The sequence below is a fragment of the Populus nigra genome, chromosome 14, assembly GCF_951802175.1.
Source record: "Populus nigra chromosome 14, ddPopNigr1.1, whole genome shotgun sequence".
NCBI classification, from domain to species: domain Eukaryota; kingdom Viridiplantae; phylum Streptophyta; class Magnoliopsida; order Malpighiales; family Salicaceae; genus Populus; species Populus nigra.
Genome location: NC_084865.1, coordinates 1,950,978 through 1,966,952, shown reverse-complemented (window position 1 = coordinate 1,966,952; position 15,975 = coordinate 1,950,978). Strand labels below are relative to the sequence as shown.

Below are 15,975 nucleotides of genomic sequence, written 5' to 3'. Positions count from 1 at the left end.
TTTAATATCAAAGAATTTTATTTAAAAAGGAACAAGATTATATTGTTTTTATAAAAAAAATGATTTAATCAAAAGATTTAATTATCTAATTATACTTTAATTGTGTGAAAATTAATATAAAAAAAAAGCCCTTTGCTGGGGTGATATCATTTTTTAATATAAAAATATGATCTCATCTTATATTAAAAAAAAAAACAAGAAGTGTGCTAGTGATTATTACACATGCTCATTGCATGTTCCTCAATCATTTCAGACACACATAGTTTTTAATTATTTTAAAGAAAATATAAGGGATCAATCAATCAAAATATACAAAAATAAATATAAAATATTATATTTTTAATAAAATAGATAAAAAAAAGTGTGCCTTTCTTTTAGATATATAAAAAAGTTAGTGGTAAATTATACTTTTAATAAAATGTTTTAAATAGACAATAATTATCATATTTCACGATGATGAAAAAAAAGGAGATTATAAAATAAAAATAGACCTATCTTATTATATTTTATATTTTAGAAGTATGTAATTTACTTCAAAATAATCCGAAAAACAGATTCATTTTATATTTTTGTTTTTATTTTTTCAATATTTATATATATATTTTTACATCTTTCTCTTATGTCTCGGATGGATACGAAACTCGCGTAAAAAGTATATTGATATTTAACTTGAATTTTTGGGCACCCATTTACTTTATTCATAATGAAAATCCAACAAGCCCAAAATTCAATAAATTAGGAGAAATATCTCTTTTTATTTAGTTTTTAATACAGAGAAAGAGAGCAAATATTTTTTATTTAAAAATATATTTAAATAATATTTTTTAAAATTTATTTTTAACAACATCATATCAAAAAATTAAAAAAAATCAAATTAAAAAAAAATAAAAAGAAGCTCAAGTGGTGGCTCGTTCCAAACACGAAGAGGAAGAATCCTTCTTACCCAGAATATCAACACAGACATCAATCTCAGATGATAGAAAGAGCAGAACCAATTTCTACTCTTCCAATCTTCAACCTCTACGATAATATAACCATTTATTTTGGTTTGCAATATTACCTTCCAAATACTATTTTATGAAAAATTATTTTTTTAATATTTTAAATTATTATGACATGCTGATATTAAATAATGATTTTTATAAATTAAAAAAATTATTTTAATATATTTTTAAGTATAAAACACTTTGAAAAAAATAATAATAACTATATTTCTAAATATCTTCAAAAACTATTGTTATTAAACTCAATCTTAATCGAGACGCAGTGAACCGACTCCTAACTGATTATTGACTTTTTAATATTTTTTTAAATATTACATATTAATTTTTTAAAATTTATTTTATTAACTCATATCAATAGTCTTACATGGCCTCTATCTTTACAAGGTAAACTTTCAAATTAGTTGACCTGACATTGACTCAACATGGAATGGGTGGAATGTAATTAGAGGGATTTGTTTCTCTCTCGCACACATAAAGTATATTTGATGGTATGGTAGTAATTATTTTTTAAATAATTTTTTATATCAAAATGTATGTCATTGATATTTTTTTATTTTTTAAAAATTATTTTTAATATTAGTAAATTAAAATGATTCAAAATATACAAATTATATTAAATTTTAATAAAAAAATTAAATTTTTTAAAAATACAGTTTGCATCGCGTTCCCAAATATTTTCATAATTTAATTAGGATTACAAGATTTAAGATAAAATAGATAAGAGATACAAAGATATATTTTATTTGGCAAGCACGCAATACCCAATCATTTCTTGTCGCGTGTCATTAAAGTCCACTAAACCTCCATGTCTTAACAGGTGTTGATGATAAACATCACCACTCTCTTCGTTATCTTGTAGGGGAAACCACGTGAGTAGTACCTAATATATCACTTATTCTCATTCAAGTCCAGAAGAAAAACATTTCATCGATTAGGCCCTAGAATTTCATAAATTTTCATTTGGATCATTTTCTAAATTTATGTTATTTTTCATTTAATTTTTTTTTTACCGAAACAGTGTGATTTTAATTCATAAAGTATTGAAGTATATGGAAAGACCGAAGAAAATTAATATAAGGACTCAATTGAGATGTGTGTGAAACATCACGAACCTGATTGATAAAGTATTTTGTTTTGGGAGTTAATTGTGAAAAGTTTTATATATTAGGAACTAGATTTGGTTTTTCTATTTTTTTTAAAAAATATTTTTTTACGTTGGTGGAAGGTTTTAATATTTTGAAGTTAAAAAAAAATTTTAAAAAATTTTAAAAGTAATAATCTAATATTTTTTTTAAAAAAAAAGGCGAAAAGATTTTTTCTCCCCTAAAATCACTCACTCTTGTCCTAGTGGCCACTAGTTCATAGTGGCACAAAACCGTAATTACCACAATTTCAATGCCCCATTTCCCAGGCCTAATCTCTTTCACATATTGTCCCTCTCGCATTTTCTTCTCTTCATCCAAACACGCTGAACCCAATTTTAATCCCCAAATTCTAGGTTTTCTCTCCATTAAAGATCATAACTTTATCCCATCATTCGACAGATTTCTAGTTTCCCTATATTGGGTTGTTTTTACTTTTTGAAAATCTTATTTAGAAGCCCTATTTTGTTGGCGTTTTTTCTTAAACCACCATTAAATGCAAAAAAGATGCCTAATTCCAATGGGCAAGCAGCAGCAGCAGTGCCAGTACCAATGAATCATATAGAAGCCCAATTGGTAGATGAGGAGGATGGGGATAACAATAATATTGCTGGTGGAGGAGAGGAGTCAATAGATAACACCAACAGCATTCAATTTGAAGATGGTGGTTGTAGTGGTGTTGTTGGGGAGGCTGTAGCAGCAAGTGATATGTATGTTGGTGCTAATGGTGGTGGTGGGGCTGATTATGGTTTAGTGACTGCAAACAATGACCAACTCACTCTGTCTTTTCAGGGTGAAGTTTATGTTTTTGATGCTGTCGCTCCTGACAAGGTTAGTCCTTGTGTTTTTGAATTTAATTCTCCAAATAAGATTTCGGTTTTGTTTTTTGGTTGGATTTAGTATCTGGGTTTTGGTTACTTTTGTTACCTCTGATTTGGTTTTGGTTGGAATAGGTGAATTTTGGGGGTTCTTGTATTATGGGTTTGATGCTTAGTTTACGTGAGAAGGTCTGGTTTTGTGAAATTTGTGATCTTTTTGTTTTTTGTATTGATGTGAAATCAAATCGGTATCTTTAAATTTTGTTTTCTAAATCAGGCTTCAGCCATGATAGGGTTTTAAGTTTACAAAGGCTTTCATATTCTGTATTAATGTGTTTCAGTGTTCGGGGTTGAAATGTAGTGTGAACATTCAAGTAGTTTACTCTAGTGCTTCTGTGACTGCAGAATAGGAGTAGTGTGTTTGCCAATTAATATTTATGAAATTTAATATATGTTGACTTTGTAGTTGATTTGTCAATGAAAACAAACTGGACATGTAATTCAGGGTTAAAATGTGGATGATTTTTACAGGTGCAGGCAGTGTTGTTGCTTTTGGGTGGCTATGAAATCCCTTCTGGCATTCCCGCCATGGGGACTGCCCCTATTAACCAAAGGACGCCCAATCATGTAAGTCCTCTTGCAATCCATTTTATATATTTATTGATGCGGTGCTGCTTTATCCTTACCTTCATGTCACCTAGGGCATCTATGACTTGTCTGGAACTGGAAGGTCAATTCAACCTCACAGAGCTGCTTCATTAAGCCGGTTCAGGGAGAAGAGAAAAGAGCGGTGCTTTGACAAGAAAATTCGTTACACTGTGCGGAAGGAAGTTGCTCTCAGGTATTATCAGCATGCTTTTCTGATTCCATGCCTTATAGGAGAGACTCGTCTGGTTTTAATGGAAATCATCACTTGAAGTTAAATGTGGAATCAGACACCACCTGAAGCTCTATCTCTCTCTGTAATTTTATTTACTTGCTTGGTGAGGTTTCTCAAGTGTTTGCCATTATATCTTTCTTCTAATATATTAGTCACTGTCAGGATGCAGCGTAAGAAGGGTCAGTTTACTTCATCCAAGGCTAATTCTGATGAAGGGGGCTTGGCTTCATCTGGCTGCAGTGGAATGCAGGGTTCTGGACAAGATGAGAGCATGCTGGAAACTTTGTGAGTCTTGATTCTTTCCTTTAATCTACAAGAATCCTTTTCTTTAACATTGTGTCATTTCCATAAAAATGGTGAAAATACTGTGTGAGAATAGACTTTTTTGCCCGATGCTTTGCGCAGATGTACTCATTGCGGAATCAGCTCAAAGTCCACTCCAATGATGCGTCGTGGTCCAAGTGGTCCAAGAACTCTTTGTAATGCATGTGGACTCAAGTGGGCCAACAAGGTGTGTAAATTTCTTGGTGTCCTCTTACATTAATTTGTGAACTTACTGCAGGTTGAGCCATGTTGATTGCAGTTACTGCACCCTTGTTTAATTTATGTGATATATTTGGCCTCGATTTTATCATAAAACTACATAAAATGTGTTCATGGGCATTTATGTCAGGTTATCCATGCAGGTTATTGTCATTTATCAAGTTTCTGGCCTGCCTTTTGCCTTTTTTGACATCTCTTTTTGGCCAAGTTACAATGAATACTGCGTCCTGGGTACCATGTCTCTTTCTCATGCTGTTATCAGCTTACCCTAAAGTCTAGGTTAAAGTGTTAGATTCGGGTATCTGACTGATCGGGTTTCATGCCTGATGATCTGGGTAAATTGATGCTCAACATCTTATTTACTCCTCCTTGATGGACTCCATACAATCTTGAATTACTCCTCCTTGATGGACTCCAATACAATCTTGAATTCATAAACCATTCATGTAAAGGCATGGCAACTGACTTTAAAAAATAATGGGCAGTAGTTATTGATGTCATCTCACTTGGGAAGTGTGGGTTTTGCAGGGTGTTTTAAGAAACATTTCAAAGCTTCCAATCATGAGTATTCAGCAATCTTCTATGAAGACAGCTGCACAGGTGCATGCCTTTGGAAAATATGCACTTTCTCATTCATTGAAGTCCTTTTTTGTTATCGTGTGGGGGCGAGATATTCTTTGAAGCAAATCTTGTATTTTTGTATTCCATTTTTTATCGTTGCTGGTTGCTACATATTCCGTGTCACTCATGCTGGATGTTATGTTTCCTTTGAAGGTTAATGGTGAAGCTAACAATTCTGATGCCATAACTGCGGCTGCAGACATAGTCTCGCCTAATGGTGATAACTCCACTTTGGCTACTGAAACATGAGATATTTGTTTCTCTTGAAGCGATTGGCATTTTCTGTTAGAAAACAGATGCCAAACAGCCCAATAACTTGTGAAATAACATTCACCTACGCTCAGACCAATTGTACAAATGATTCAGCACCTTTGTCATATGTACAGATTGTTTTTTAACGTGCTATAGTTGTAACCTGCAAGTTTGTAGGCAACCCCAAATAAATTGGAATGGAGGCATTAATTGAGTTGAGATCTTGTAAATGAAGTTCGAAGATCAATTTAGAAATGTCATTCTTGGTTCATTTCAAAACATGTGCATTGAGAACAAGCAGGAAATATTCCTTGTATTCGTCTTCCAACAAGAAGAGGACATCACAAATTTTTGCAGGATGGATGTAGCTTGCAGAGTAATCAACCTGTGTAAGGAAATTGGAAAGGACGAATTCAAATCCAGTTTTTTTTCTGGAGGAGGGTCCAAATCAGGGCTCTTGCGTTCCTAGCAATTTGACCAATGGTACCAATTTCTTTTTCATTTTTGGCTGAACTTAATCTAGGCATTTGACTGCAATCAGCCTTCTAACATTGTTTATTAGTTGAAGTTTACAATTCAAGCGTCAGCTGCAATATTGTTATGTGGTAGGGACTCTGATTGATAGCATCCGGAGTTTAAGGGCCATGTTTTACTTTTGATAAGCCAGACTTTAAGGAGCCTTGTCTGCTTATGATGCGATGTCTCTCTATAGATTATAGAGAAGTTTATGTTTTACGTTCCCCCTTTCATTCTTCTTCAACGAGAGTTTGTTCTCTACCTCTTCGCCTGCATCAAAAAAAAAAAAAAAAAAATTCCCATATCAAGTTTTTTATTTTTAATTCAATTTATGTATTAATTGAGACTTAATTTAAAAAAAAAACGATTTTAAAATAGCTTTTCATTAGTGGTGAGATACGGTCGCACCTGACTAAAAGTTGGAGAACATTATATAAGATGTGATTGAATGCTGTGGCTGATGAGAGAATTTTGAAACTTTGGGTAAAAAAGTGATGCATGCATGCATCAATTTTTGTTGACTCGACAGAGTTACCAACTCAAGAACACTATATTTTATCATGTCATGGAACCACATATTAAATTATCTAGTGTTTTGTTTTATGTTGATGTATGAATATAGTCAAATATATTTATTTTTTAATATATTATTCAAATGTCTTTTAGAGATAGACATGGGTCCATTAGTTTTTAAAACAATTTATTAATTTATTTAAATAAAAATATCTTTTTACATGAATTTGTTGAATGTAAAAAAACAACAAATCATAAAGATATTTTATATATATACTGATTGCCACGAGGTCAATTTTTCATTTTGAAAATAGATCTCGTGTGGTCGTCTAATCCCGTTAAATTTAATATATTTTTTTATTAATTTACTCGTATTTTGTTTACAATAAATTTATCCCATAAACTCAAGATACTATGCACAATGTGTAAGCAAGCAAAATAACACAAATAAAAGTCAACAACAAAATTCACCCAACCCACACACAGCAGATTATAGGAACCTTTTATTGACTCGAACAAAAAAATTACACCAAGTCCATCTTGTATGTTATGTTATACACACAAGGATTCTGCCTCCGCGTAAAACTAAGCATTGCCTACGATGCCTTGCATTTATTTTGATATCATATCATCTTATTCTATTTTTTTTAATCACGATTCTATTGCTATTCTAATACCAAAAATTAAGTTATTAAAAAGAAAAAGAAAAATAAAAAAGGAAAAATTTAATTTAAATCTCGGTACATGATACCTCAAAAATTGTCTTTTAAATGTGACAATAATATATATATATATAGCATTAACAATAAAGGTATTTTTAAGCTATTTTCACCTTGTATTTCTTTCAATTGAGTTCTAAATTTTTTATATAATTTTCTTTTTAAAAAACTCCCTTTGTTTTTAAACTTTGAAGCCTTTAGAGATGACTAAACATTAAACTAGCTTAAGGAAAAATATATTCTCTTATTTATAAAAAGAAAGATTACTTAAAAAAATCTAAAAATTATTATTATGTATGCCGTTTAAATATAAAAAAATTTCAATACTAGTTACTCAATAAAACACATTTTAAATAAAGAAAAATATTCGATTATTGTTATGTATTTCTGTCAAAATATAAATAAATTTATGGTACTCAAGCTAAAAATAAAAAAATAAAATTTATGAATTTTTCTTTTATTTATATCTATTTATTTTTATAAAGTAAGCTTCGTTGAGTAAATGGACGGTGATTCATCGTGGAGATTGTTCTTGAAAAATTACGTGACACACGTCCTCTTCTTCTATTGCCCGGGCCCCTCCTATTAACGGCCCTGATATTATCTCTCTGATCTGTTGACAAAAGAGGAAAAAAAAAACTACAGAAAAAGGATAACTACAAATCCGTCCCCAAACAATGTTACGGATCTCAAATCAGTTTCCCAATGTACAAATGTAGCAATTCTCCTATCCAAACACCACTAATATAACAACCAAGTCCCCTAGAAAATTTCAGAAAAAAATAATAAATAAATAAATTATATTCACTAGATTTAGGTATATAAAATGATGGTTAGGTTTTGGATTATAAAAATAAAAGTCAAATTATAAATAAATATTCAGTTAAATTCTGTTTTATATAATAAAAATGACTACATTAGTGTGTTTGTTAATATGGTGTAGGGTGTTTTTGTAAAAATATTTTTTTTTTCTGGTTGTTTAAATTTTTTTATTTGAAAATACTTTAAAATAATATATTTTTTAAGATTTATTTTGATATCGCATATCAAATCAATTGAAAAACACTAAAAAAATAATTAAAAAAAACTCAAATTTTACAATAAAAACACGGTTACAGCATGTTTTGAAGAAAATCAAATATGTATTACCAAACATTTATAAAACTGCCATTAGAGTAAAAAAACTTTCTATCAAGCCCTAATAGAATAATATTATAAAAACCAATGGTTTGATGGTAAAAAGCACAATAAACTGTAATATGACAACTAATCTGAAACATCTATAATAACTGAGGGACTGATTTGTATAGTTCCAAAGAAAACTCAAGAGTGAAAAAATAAAAAGCAATAAAAAATGTATTTGTAATAAAGAAAATAGTTTTCTTTGCTTCCTCGTAGTAGCTAGCAGTAGCTACTAGCTAGTTTACTATTTCATAGCTACAAATTTCTATTCATAAAGAGAGGGAGGGAGAGGGGGGCTTTATTTTAGTGGGGATGGTAAAGAAAATGGAGATGGTGAATCATCAAAGGCAAAAGAGAGTAAGGAAGGGTAGGGATTATCATAATCGAAGAGTGATGCAGATCGAGGGTGGTGATTTTGATTATGGATATGGTTTTGATGATGGGATGATGGAGATGATTAATGGAGTAGGAGTAGAAGAAGAAGTGGGGCAATTTAGTGCCAACAACAATATTAATGGTGTTGTTATTAGTAATGGGAATGATGGCGTGTTTGAATCAACAAGAACAAGTGAGCTTACCATTGCTTTCGAAGGAGAAGTCTATGTTTTCCCTGCTGTTACTCCTTCTAAAGTAAGTTTTGTGATGCTTAACCTCTCCTTTTCTGTCTACCTCTACATGTTTTTTTATTATGGATGCTTGTGTTGGTTGATTGATTCAGATTGATTTTTTGATTGTTTGACTTGTTTTCTATGTGGGTTTTTTTATACATTGAAATGGGTTTTGATTTTTTTGGGGTATGTTAGCTGATGTTTCAATTTGTTTAGTGGAAGAAAGCGAGGAAAACAGGGGAAGGAAGGTTTGAATTTTTGGGTTTTTCTTGGTGTGTTTCTTTGTTCGCTGAGAAAATGAATAAAAAGGGAAAACCGAAGAATAGTTTCTCTCGGTGTTGTTGTTGGTTTTTGTCCTGGAAAATTGGTTTATGGATCAGTGGGAATTTCAGTTTTGATGTTTTAGCTTATAGAAAAATTAAATTTGTTGCTGTTGCAGTTTAAAATTTATGAATCTGTTTATTTGCTGAGGAAGTGGATTGGATCGGAGGAAACAAAAAGTTGAGTTTCTGGTGTTTGCTACTTGATAGTTTGGTTTGAATTATGGAACAGTGGGGAATTCAGTTTTAAGTGGCTGTGTTAAGCTTGCAAGAAAAGTGTAATATAGCTGTGTTAATCCCCTTTATGCATTTTTTTTTAAATCGTTGAAAGCTCTAATGGAGCATGTTCCATGGAGAGTCATACTATGTTTTACCATCAATTGACTGGGTGTTTGTGGTTCTCAGTTCTCACACACGAATGGGATATCAGCTTTGAGTGTTGTGGTTGTTACTCTCTTGAGTCAGTAGTATAGGAAAAGTTTTAAGTTTGGTGATTGTTTTGCTGTTAGAATGATTATGTGCTTTGGGAGGATGTATAATGATGATCTTATCGAGTTCTTGTATTATTGGTTATATGAGCATGAATGCTACTTTGCAAATTATTTGCGTTTGTTGGTACTTTCTAGATTGTGGATCCTGTTTCCGTTCATTTCATTTCTTTTTGATAATGCAATTGATCATGAAAATCATATGATGATGCTGAACACTACATTCATGGTTGAGGCTTGGAAATTGAGAAATGCATTTTGTGCTTTAACTGTTTGTCTTTTACTTCATCACATGCCTTCAAGGTTTTACTTTGTTTTTATTTTTTCTCTTTCTGTATACATCCCAACTGCTAGAGTTTCATATACTTTTCAGTTGGTTTCTCTAAATGCTGTTGCCATCAAAACAAAGAATGTCAGAGTGGCTGGTGGACTGACTTCTACGACATGCACTCAATTGTTGACATTGAGTCTGTTTTTTAAGTATATGGGGTATAAGCTACTTGTTATTAGTGTCTGCCATATGAATCTGTTCTCATGGTCTTTTTAACTTTGTGCTTGTTGTTCCCTTGCATAGAGAAATGTTTCTAAGCTGTATCTAATTTTCCCTTTGGGCATCTTCTCTTGCCTTGATTTTCTGGATTGCTTGTGACAGGTGCAAGCAGTGTTGTTTCTTTTGGGAGAACCTGAGACATCCACTATTGTGCCAAGCTCGGAATATCTGCTTCAACAGAATGCCAGGGTATTTCTTGTGTCACCAGCAGGCTGCTCTGTTTGAATTGTTTGCTGTCTTTTTTCTGTATATTTTAATGCTTTCTAACTACATGTCCCAGAATGCAGGTGATGCCTCACAGGGCTTGAAACATTCACGAAGAGTTGCCTCCCTGGTAAGGTTCCGTGAAAAGCGGAAGGAGAGATGCTTTGAAAAGAAAGTTCGGTATACCTGCCGGAAAGAGGTTGCTCAGAAGTAGGTTCTAAATTTTGATGTGCTCTATCATAGGACATGTGGAGACTTTTATGCATGAATTGATTTCATTAAATATACCCTCTTGTTGAAAGTGAATTGAATAAACAATAAGAGCCCTGTTTTCTGGGCCATATTACAACAATCTTACAAGGACAATAAATGGGTTCCGAGGAACACAAATACGAACCCCTGCATATGTGGTGAACCCATGCATCTGATGTTTCTTCCAGGATGCATCGTAAGAGAGGACAGTTTGCGTCATTGAACAATTGTTATGGCACAGATTCTGGCAACTGGGAACCAAGCAATGGCATGCGTAATCCTGAATTTGAGTGAGTCAAAGCTTATCATTCCCTTATATAATTTCATAAAGCATGCTTTGAAATATGTGTTTTATTTTCATAAGGATTACATGGTGCCTGGTCTATTGCGGTAACTAGTTTCTGCATTTTTCTTTAGTTTGCTTAGATGTCAACACTGTGGCATTAGTGCAAAGGATACTCCAGCAATGCGCCGGGGACCAGCTGGTCCAAGAACTCTATGTAATGCTTGTGGCCTTATGTGGGCAAATAAGGTAGGCATCACAATGTTGGAAAATCTGTTGATTTGGTTATACAGTTAACAATGTTGATTCAGCAGTTTTATATGTTTTTGATTGTCACTGGTCCAGTTTACGAGCCTCCTTTTTTAGTGGAAACATAATTTCTCTATATTATATATAATGTGCAAATTGGATATGTCTGTGTTATTTTTTTAGACTATCAATTTTATCGTTTGTTTATCCAGGTGCTCAATTACTCATAATTATGAACTTGTGATCTTGTATCTTACATGATAAATGTCAATATCTATGTTTTGTATCCACAACATGTCTTCTCATGGATACTTATGTTTGTTTAGATATAACTAGGTCATGGATTAGAGCTTACCATTTTCTTTGCATGTCCTAAGCATCAAGATATATTTTAGTTATTCCATATCTTGCTATCCTGGCATTTACAAGCATTATAATTTTTGAACCGCTGATTCTACTTCTAGTCCAGTTTTCATTTTTCCATGTGTTTTGTCTTGAAGGGAACTCTGAGAGATCTTAACAAAGGGGGGCGACAAATTTCCTTCAATCAAAATGAACCGGTGTGTATCTTTTCCAACTGAATTTGCTTTAAGAACAACATTTGCTACCAGTATGAATCAATACTAATTTTGTGCTTTATTTCTTTCTAAGTGGATTGTTGATTAAGCAATATGATTATCCTTATTGGTTGTTTTGTGGAGTCATGTATTTCTTTTCCAACTAGAAATTCCTATTTGGAGTGATAACTCTGTTGTTTTTGCAGGTAACTCCTGATTTTAAGCCTTCAACCATAGAACGAGAAAATCCTTTTGCCAACCCTGATGAAGCGGTATGATTGTTATATCTGTGAGACACAGCTATCTGAAGCAACATATCTGAAATGCAATAAATTACTAGATTGCTTAGACTGCCACTTTTTATTTGGCCATAACCTACACGAATAGTTCCATAATCAGAAGACACTCGTTGATCCATGAACACCTTTCAACTTTTATCTTTTGTACATTATTCTGATGGATCCTGCCTTTTTCAATGATCAGGAGAGCCAAGAAGAGAGTAAGCCTGTGCCATTAGATTCTGAAAACTCTCTGAGGCCAAATGAACAGGTAAGTCATTTTGGTTGATTTACGAGAAATATTTATCAACTATTGGATGATGTTATATTTTAGAAGCAGGCATATTGATGCTGGATTCTACATGCCATATTAGATATGTCAAAATCATTGTTCCTGTAACACAACTACTCCTGTGAACCTGCGAATAGCTCATCTCTCATTTGGCTTTAGGAGTTGCCATGCCTCTTTTTTCCTTCCAAAACACCTTGTCCTAGTAAGCTGTAATACTTTTCTAACCATTTTATTTGAATCAGACAATTGGACTTAGGAGGTCACATGCTTAAATGGGTAATGAGCTGGTTGCTTTTCGTTGGAAACTTTATGTTCCTTTTACTGAAGCTTTATGGTAGTAATTACATAGCATTTCAGTAAAGTCCCCAATTCAAGAGTTTTGGTTTTAATTTTTGTCTTTTGGTTTTGTTAATTAAGTAATTGCACAAACCTTTTGTTTTGATTATCATATTCACAATTCTTATGTGCAGGATTTGCTAGAAACTGATGAGACTGCTCCTGATCCCTTGCCCATGCGCGTGGAAAATTCATCAATGAACCTTGATGATGAGGTAATAAGATTGCTGAAATATGCATCTCAAAATTTCAATGACTATCCCCCTAAAAACCCTTTGTACTTCTGCCTGACAGGATTTCCCAAATTGTTTTCTATCAAAACATCAAAAGTTTTATCATTGATTTCCCTTTGTGACCATGCACATAATTAATGTTATGTAACAATCCCACACCCTTAAAGGGCAAGGGTAAAGTTGGTAAAATAATATATTTTACTGTATCGGTCTGACTTCACTCAAAAAGATAAATGATCATAAATGGACTATAAAATTAAGATAGGTTGAATTCATGATTGTCAGTGTATTTTTGGGAAAGTTCTTATTTGTTAAGTGGTGTTTTTGATTGAGTTCCCCAGTTGGTCAAGTGTCCTAGCAGCTCTACTTTTTCTGATACTTGTTCCAAAAATTGTTCAGATATTTATATACTGGTCATACGCTGTGCTGATTACTTTAATATTCCCAATTCTTCTAGACCTACTGAATTGTGTTACTTGAGGAAAGTGCAACCTTTGGGTCCCGTCCCTGATTTCAGGAAGATAAGAGTATAGATTACTTAGATGATGATTTCAGGAAGATAGAGTATAGATTACTAAGATGAGGGTTTTACACTCGCAAAATTTTAGAAAGTAAATAAATAAAGTCGATCTATTTTATGCTTAAACAAGCACCAGTTACCCAGTAAGTACGTATGCTTGTAAGCATGTTCAATTCATAATAGAGGGGAAGCTGCTTAGAAGTGAATGATGTGACAGATCAAATCTTGCATTGCTTTATATATGTTTCACAGCATTCCAAAGAAGCTTAGCGGCATGAACACTCTTTATTGTTGCAATGTGTGACATGTACCAGGACTTTGAGAACACTTTGGATGAGCTTGGTGACGTTTCAGGTTCAGAATTTGAAATCCCGGAGCATTTTGATGATCAGGTAGTGGTTTTTTAGTGACTTGGCATCAAGCATATTGTAGACTAACTCTATACTTCAGCTGGGTTATAAGCATGTAAATCTTAGTTACTTCTCCAAGTTCACAGTACAAACTTACAGGTTGACATTGAGGATTCCAGTACAGGGACCGAGTGGCCTGGAACCTAAGACCATGCTATCTGCCTTCCTTGTTAATCCTTTCTAAGAGCATCCGGTTTCTTTCCAGGGATGAAGATGCAATTCTGGTTTATACTAACATCAGATGTCTAGAGATGATTTTTGTTTATAGACAAACTTTACTTGTATTTGAAAGTTGCTGGGCATTCTCTTGACACTTTTGTTCAATGTATAATGTGATTACTGTTCTCCTTTTCCCGTGTTTACCCTCATTTTGTTCTATTGTAAGGATGTAACTAATCGAATGGAAATGCGTTGTGGTAAGGCCTGCTTGCCTTCATGAAGCATTGAGCTGATCTGGTTATGAAGTGCAAGGAAGTAAATAGGTTAATGTCGTTTGTTCACGGTGTTATGATGAGTGTTTTCATGTATAGATGGACTACTCATTTCTCCAATTGGAGATTTAGGAACTGTAAAGGAAAAAAAAAACCCTCATGTTTGTACTTTCAATTTTGAGCAATTTTGAGTCATATCTTGTTGGGATTTTCTGCCCTTTTCGTTAGGTTTATAAAGACAACAAGAATATAAAAAGATAGGTGCAAAAATTCAATTGAAGTTGTTCTATCAAATAAAGTTGATTGCATAGCATTGGTCAAGTAAAGTGTTCCTGAGTTTCCTATAGCTGCACGCATCGGTTTGAACAACAGGAGGACACCACGCTAATGTATCTCCCTGTTCCTGAGTTTCTTATAGCAGGATTCTCCGGTTTGAACAAAAGAAAGGACCCTATTGACGTCGGAGAGTTTTCGGTGTTTAGCAAAGATATTCTTTGTCGAATCTAAACTCAAGGTTCAGCCCAAAACCCAACCCAACTTATCCAAGTATGTAAAGAAAAGGTTTCAAGACAAATTTATTTTCCTCTCTGTCGTGACCTCCTCACCTCCTCCTTAAAAACGCAAAGGGATTTTAGTTTTTTTTCTTTAATTTAAGTTGTTGGTTCAGGAAAGATGGAAATAATAAGTGATTTTCTCTCTATCAAGTTATTTTTTATTATGGTTTGTTTATGGAAAAATTAAACAAAAGTTAAGGGTTTTGCTTTAAATAAATGATTAAATGATTCAAGAAATTTAATTGAAGCATTAGGATGTTAGTTGACTGAAAAAAAACTGATTAGATGATTGAAATTATAAGTTATTGAAGAACAAATTATATAATCTGTAGTTTTGAAAACTGATAAATCAAGATTTTGAAAATCTCGATCAACTGGTTGGTTGAACCAGCCAATCGGTTGGCTGGTTTTTGCCTGCCGGCCGGCCGTTTGGCTAACCGGTTGGCCTATGATAACGATTGATCGGTTGGTCATTCTGGTCGACTGGTCGACCCGTCAATAGAGTTTTATTAGGCCTGTTAGGTTTAATCAATTTGAGTTATGTTCGAAATCAATCAAGTAAAAGAGTTCAACATAATATTTACGTTTTGATCTCTAAACTAGAGTTTTTAATCTTTTATATTAATTTGCTTCAAATTGTTTTTTAGTATTTTCTCTATTTGTTATATGTTCTGCTAACATTTCTTCTAATGATTTTCAGTAATTTTTAGTTTTGCATCCGTTATCTTTTGTTTTTATTTTCTGATTGAGTGAGATAATCTTTAATATATATATAATACAATTAATTAATTTTTAAATATTTATATGTGTAGCTTTATTATATCACTCTCATCTATTCTTGAATTTATCCTCGTATTCTATATGGAAACAGAGCAAATCCAAAGGAGTATAACGACAGTGGGTTGAAAAGCCAGTAAGGGTATGAACAATCACCACTGCAATCTTTTGCATATATTCCTGCAGTACTTCACAAATTTCTGGCCTTTCTCCTTCCTCCCTTTATATACGACCATGATTCATCATCATCATCACGCATGTCAGAGTGGTCACCAAGGTGAAAGGCTAAAAGCAGTATTACAATCAAAAGCAGGTAGCAAGTTTTCTTGGTAAGCATGTAGCCTACACCAGAGTAAAACCTTCGTGTCAGCAGAAGTTTATATAGAAAGAACTAGAAAAGAAATCAAAGGGTTTATTCCCATTGTTTGGTTGTTTTCTTACTT

General features: G+C 32.9%; 2 protein-coding genes across 5 annotated transcripts; both read left to right on the top strand.

Moving 5' to 3' along the window:
- The first annotated feature begins 2,401 nt into the window (after positions 1-2,401).
- Positions 2,402-5,479, top strand: LOC133673043 (GATA transcription factor 24-like). Of its 2 annotated transcripts, XM_062093651.1 has the most exons (7): positions 2,406-2,977; positions 3,496-3,591; positions 3,666-3,805; positions 4,007-4,129; positions 4,250-4,355; positions 4,916-4,987; positions 5,162-5,479. In XM_062093651.1, exons 1-7 carry the CDS (start codon positions 2,654-2,656, stop codon positions 5,255-5,257), a joined length of 957 nt encoding a protein of 318 aa, XP_061949635.1. In that variant the 5' UTR covers positions 2,406-2,653; the 3' UTR covers positions 5,258-5,479. The 2 variants fall into 2 exon arrangements, with proteins under 2 accessions (XP_061949636.1, XP_061949635.1); XM_062093652.1 differs by lacking the exons at positions 4,916-4,987; positions 5,162-5,479 and adding an exon at positions 4,531-4,909 and having other exon boundaries at positions 2,402-2,977.
- Positions 5,480-8,411: 2,932 nt separating this feature from the next.
- LOC133673042 (GATA transcription factor 19-like) lies at positions 8,412-14,270 on the top strand. Of its 3 annotated transcripts, none has more exons than XM_062093649.1 (11): positions 8,414-8,820; positions 10,259-10,345; positions 10,437-10,570; positions 10,801-10,902; positions 11,030-11,144; positions 11,645-11,704; positions 11,908-11,973; positions 12,185-12,250; positions 12,742-12,822; positions 13,675-13,752; positions 13,857-14,270. In XM_062093649.1, the coding sequence occupies exons 1-11, from the start codon at positions 8,503-8,505 to the stop codon at positions 13,872-13,874; spliced, it is 1,125 nt and encodes a 374-aa protein (XP_061949633.1). In that variant the 5' UTR covers positions 8,414-8,502; the 3' UTR covers positions 13,875-14,270. The 3 variants fall into 3 exon arrangements, with proteins under 3 accessions (XP_061949634.1, XP_061949633.1, XP_061949632.1); XM_062093648.1 differs by having other exon boundaries at positions 8,416-8,820; positions 13,870-14,270; XM_062093650.1 differs by lacking the exon at positions 11,908-11,973 and having other exon boundaries at positions 8,412-8,820; positions 13,870-14,270.
- Positions 14,271-15,975: the final 1,705 nt, after the last annotated feature.

Excerpts from the sequence above, each read along its gene's own strand:
- LOC133673043 (XM_062093651.1), top strand. The coding sequence starts at position 2,654 with ATGCCTAATTCCAATGGGCAAGCAGCAGCAGCAGTGCCAGTACCAATG. Across the intron at positions 2,978-3,495 it reads ATGCTGTCGCTCCTGACAAG|GTGCAGGCAGTGTTGTTGCT; the intron begins GTTAGTCCTTGT and ends TGATTTTTACAG. Across the intron at positions 4,130-4,249 it reads GAGAGCATGCTGGAAACTTT|ATGTACTCATTGCGGAATCA; the intron begins GTGAGTCTTGAT and ends TGCTTTGCGCAG.
- LOC133673042 (XM_062093648.1), top strand. The coding sequence starts at position 8,503 with ATGGTAAAGAAAATGGAGATGGTGAATCATCAAAGGCAAAAGAGAGTA. Across the intron at positions 10,903-11,029 it reads ATGCGTAATCCTGAATTTGA|TTTGCTTAGATGTCAACACT; the intron begins GTGAGTCAAAGC and ends ATTTTTCTTTAG. Across the intron at positions 11,705-11,907 it reads CCTTCAATCAAAATGAACCG|GTAACTCCTGATTTTAAGCC; the intron begins GTGTGTATCTTT and ends TTGTTTTTGCAG.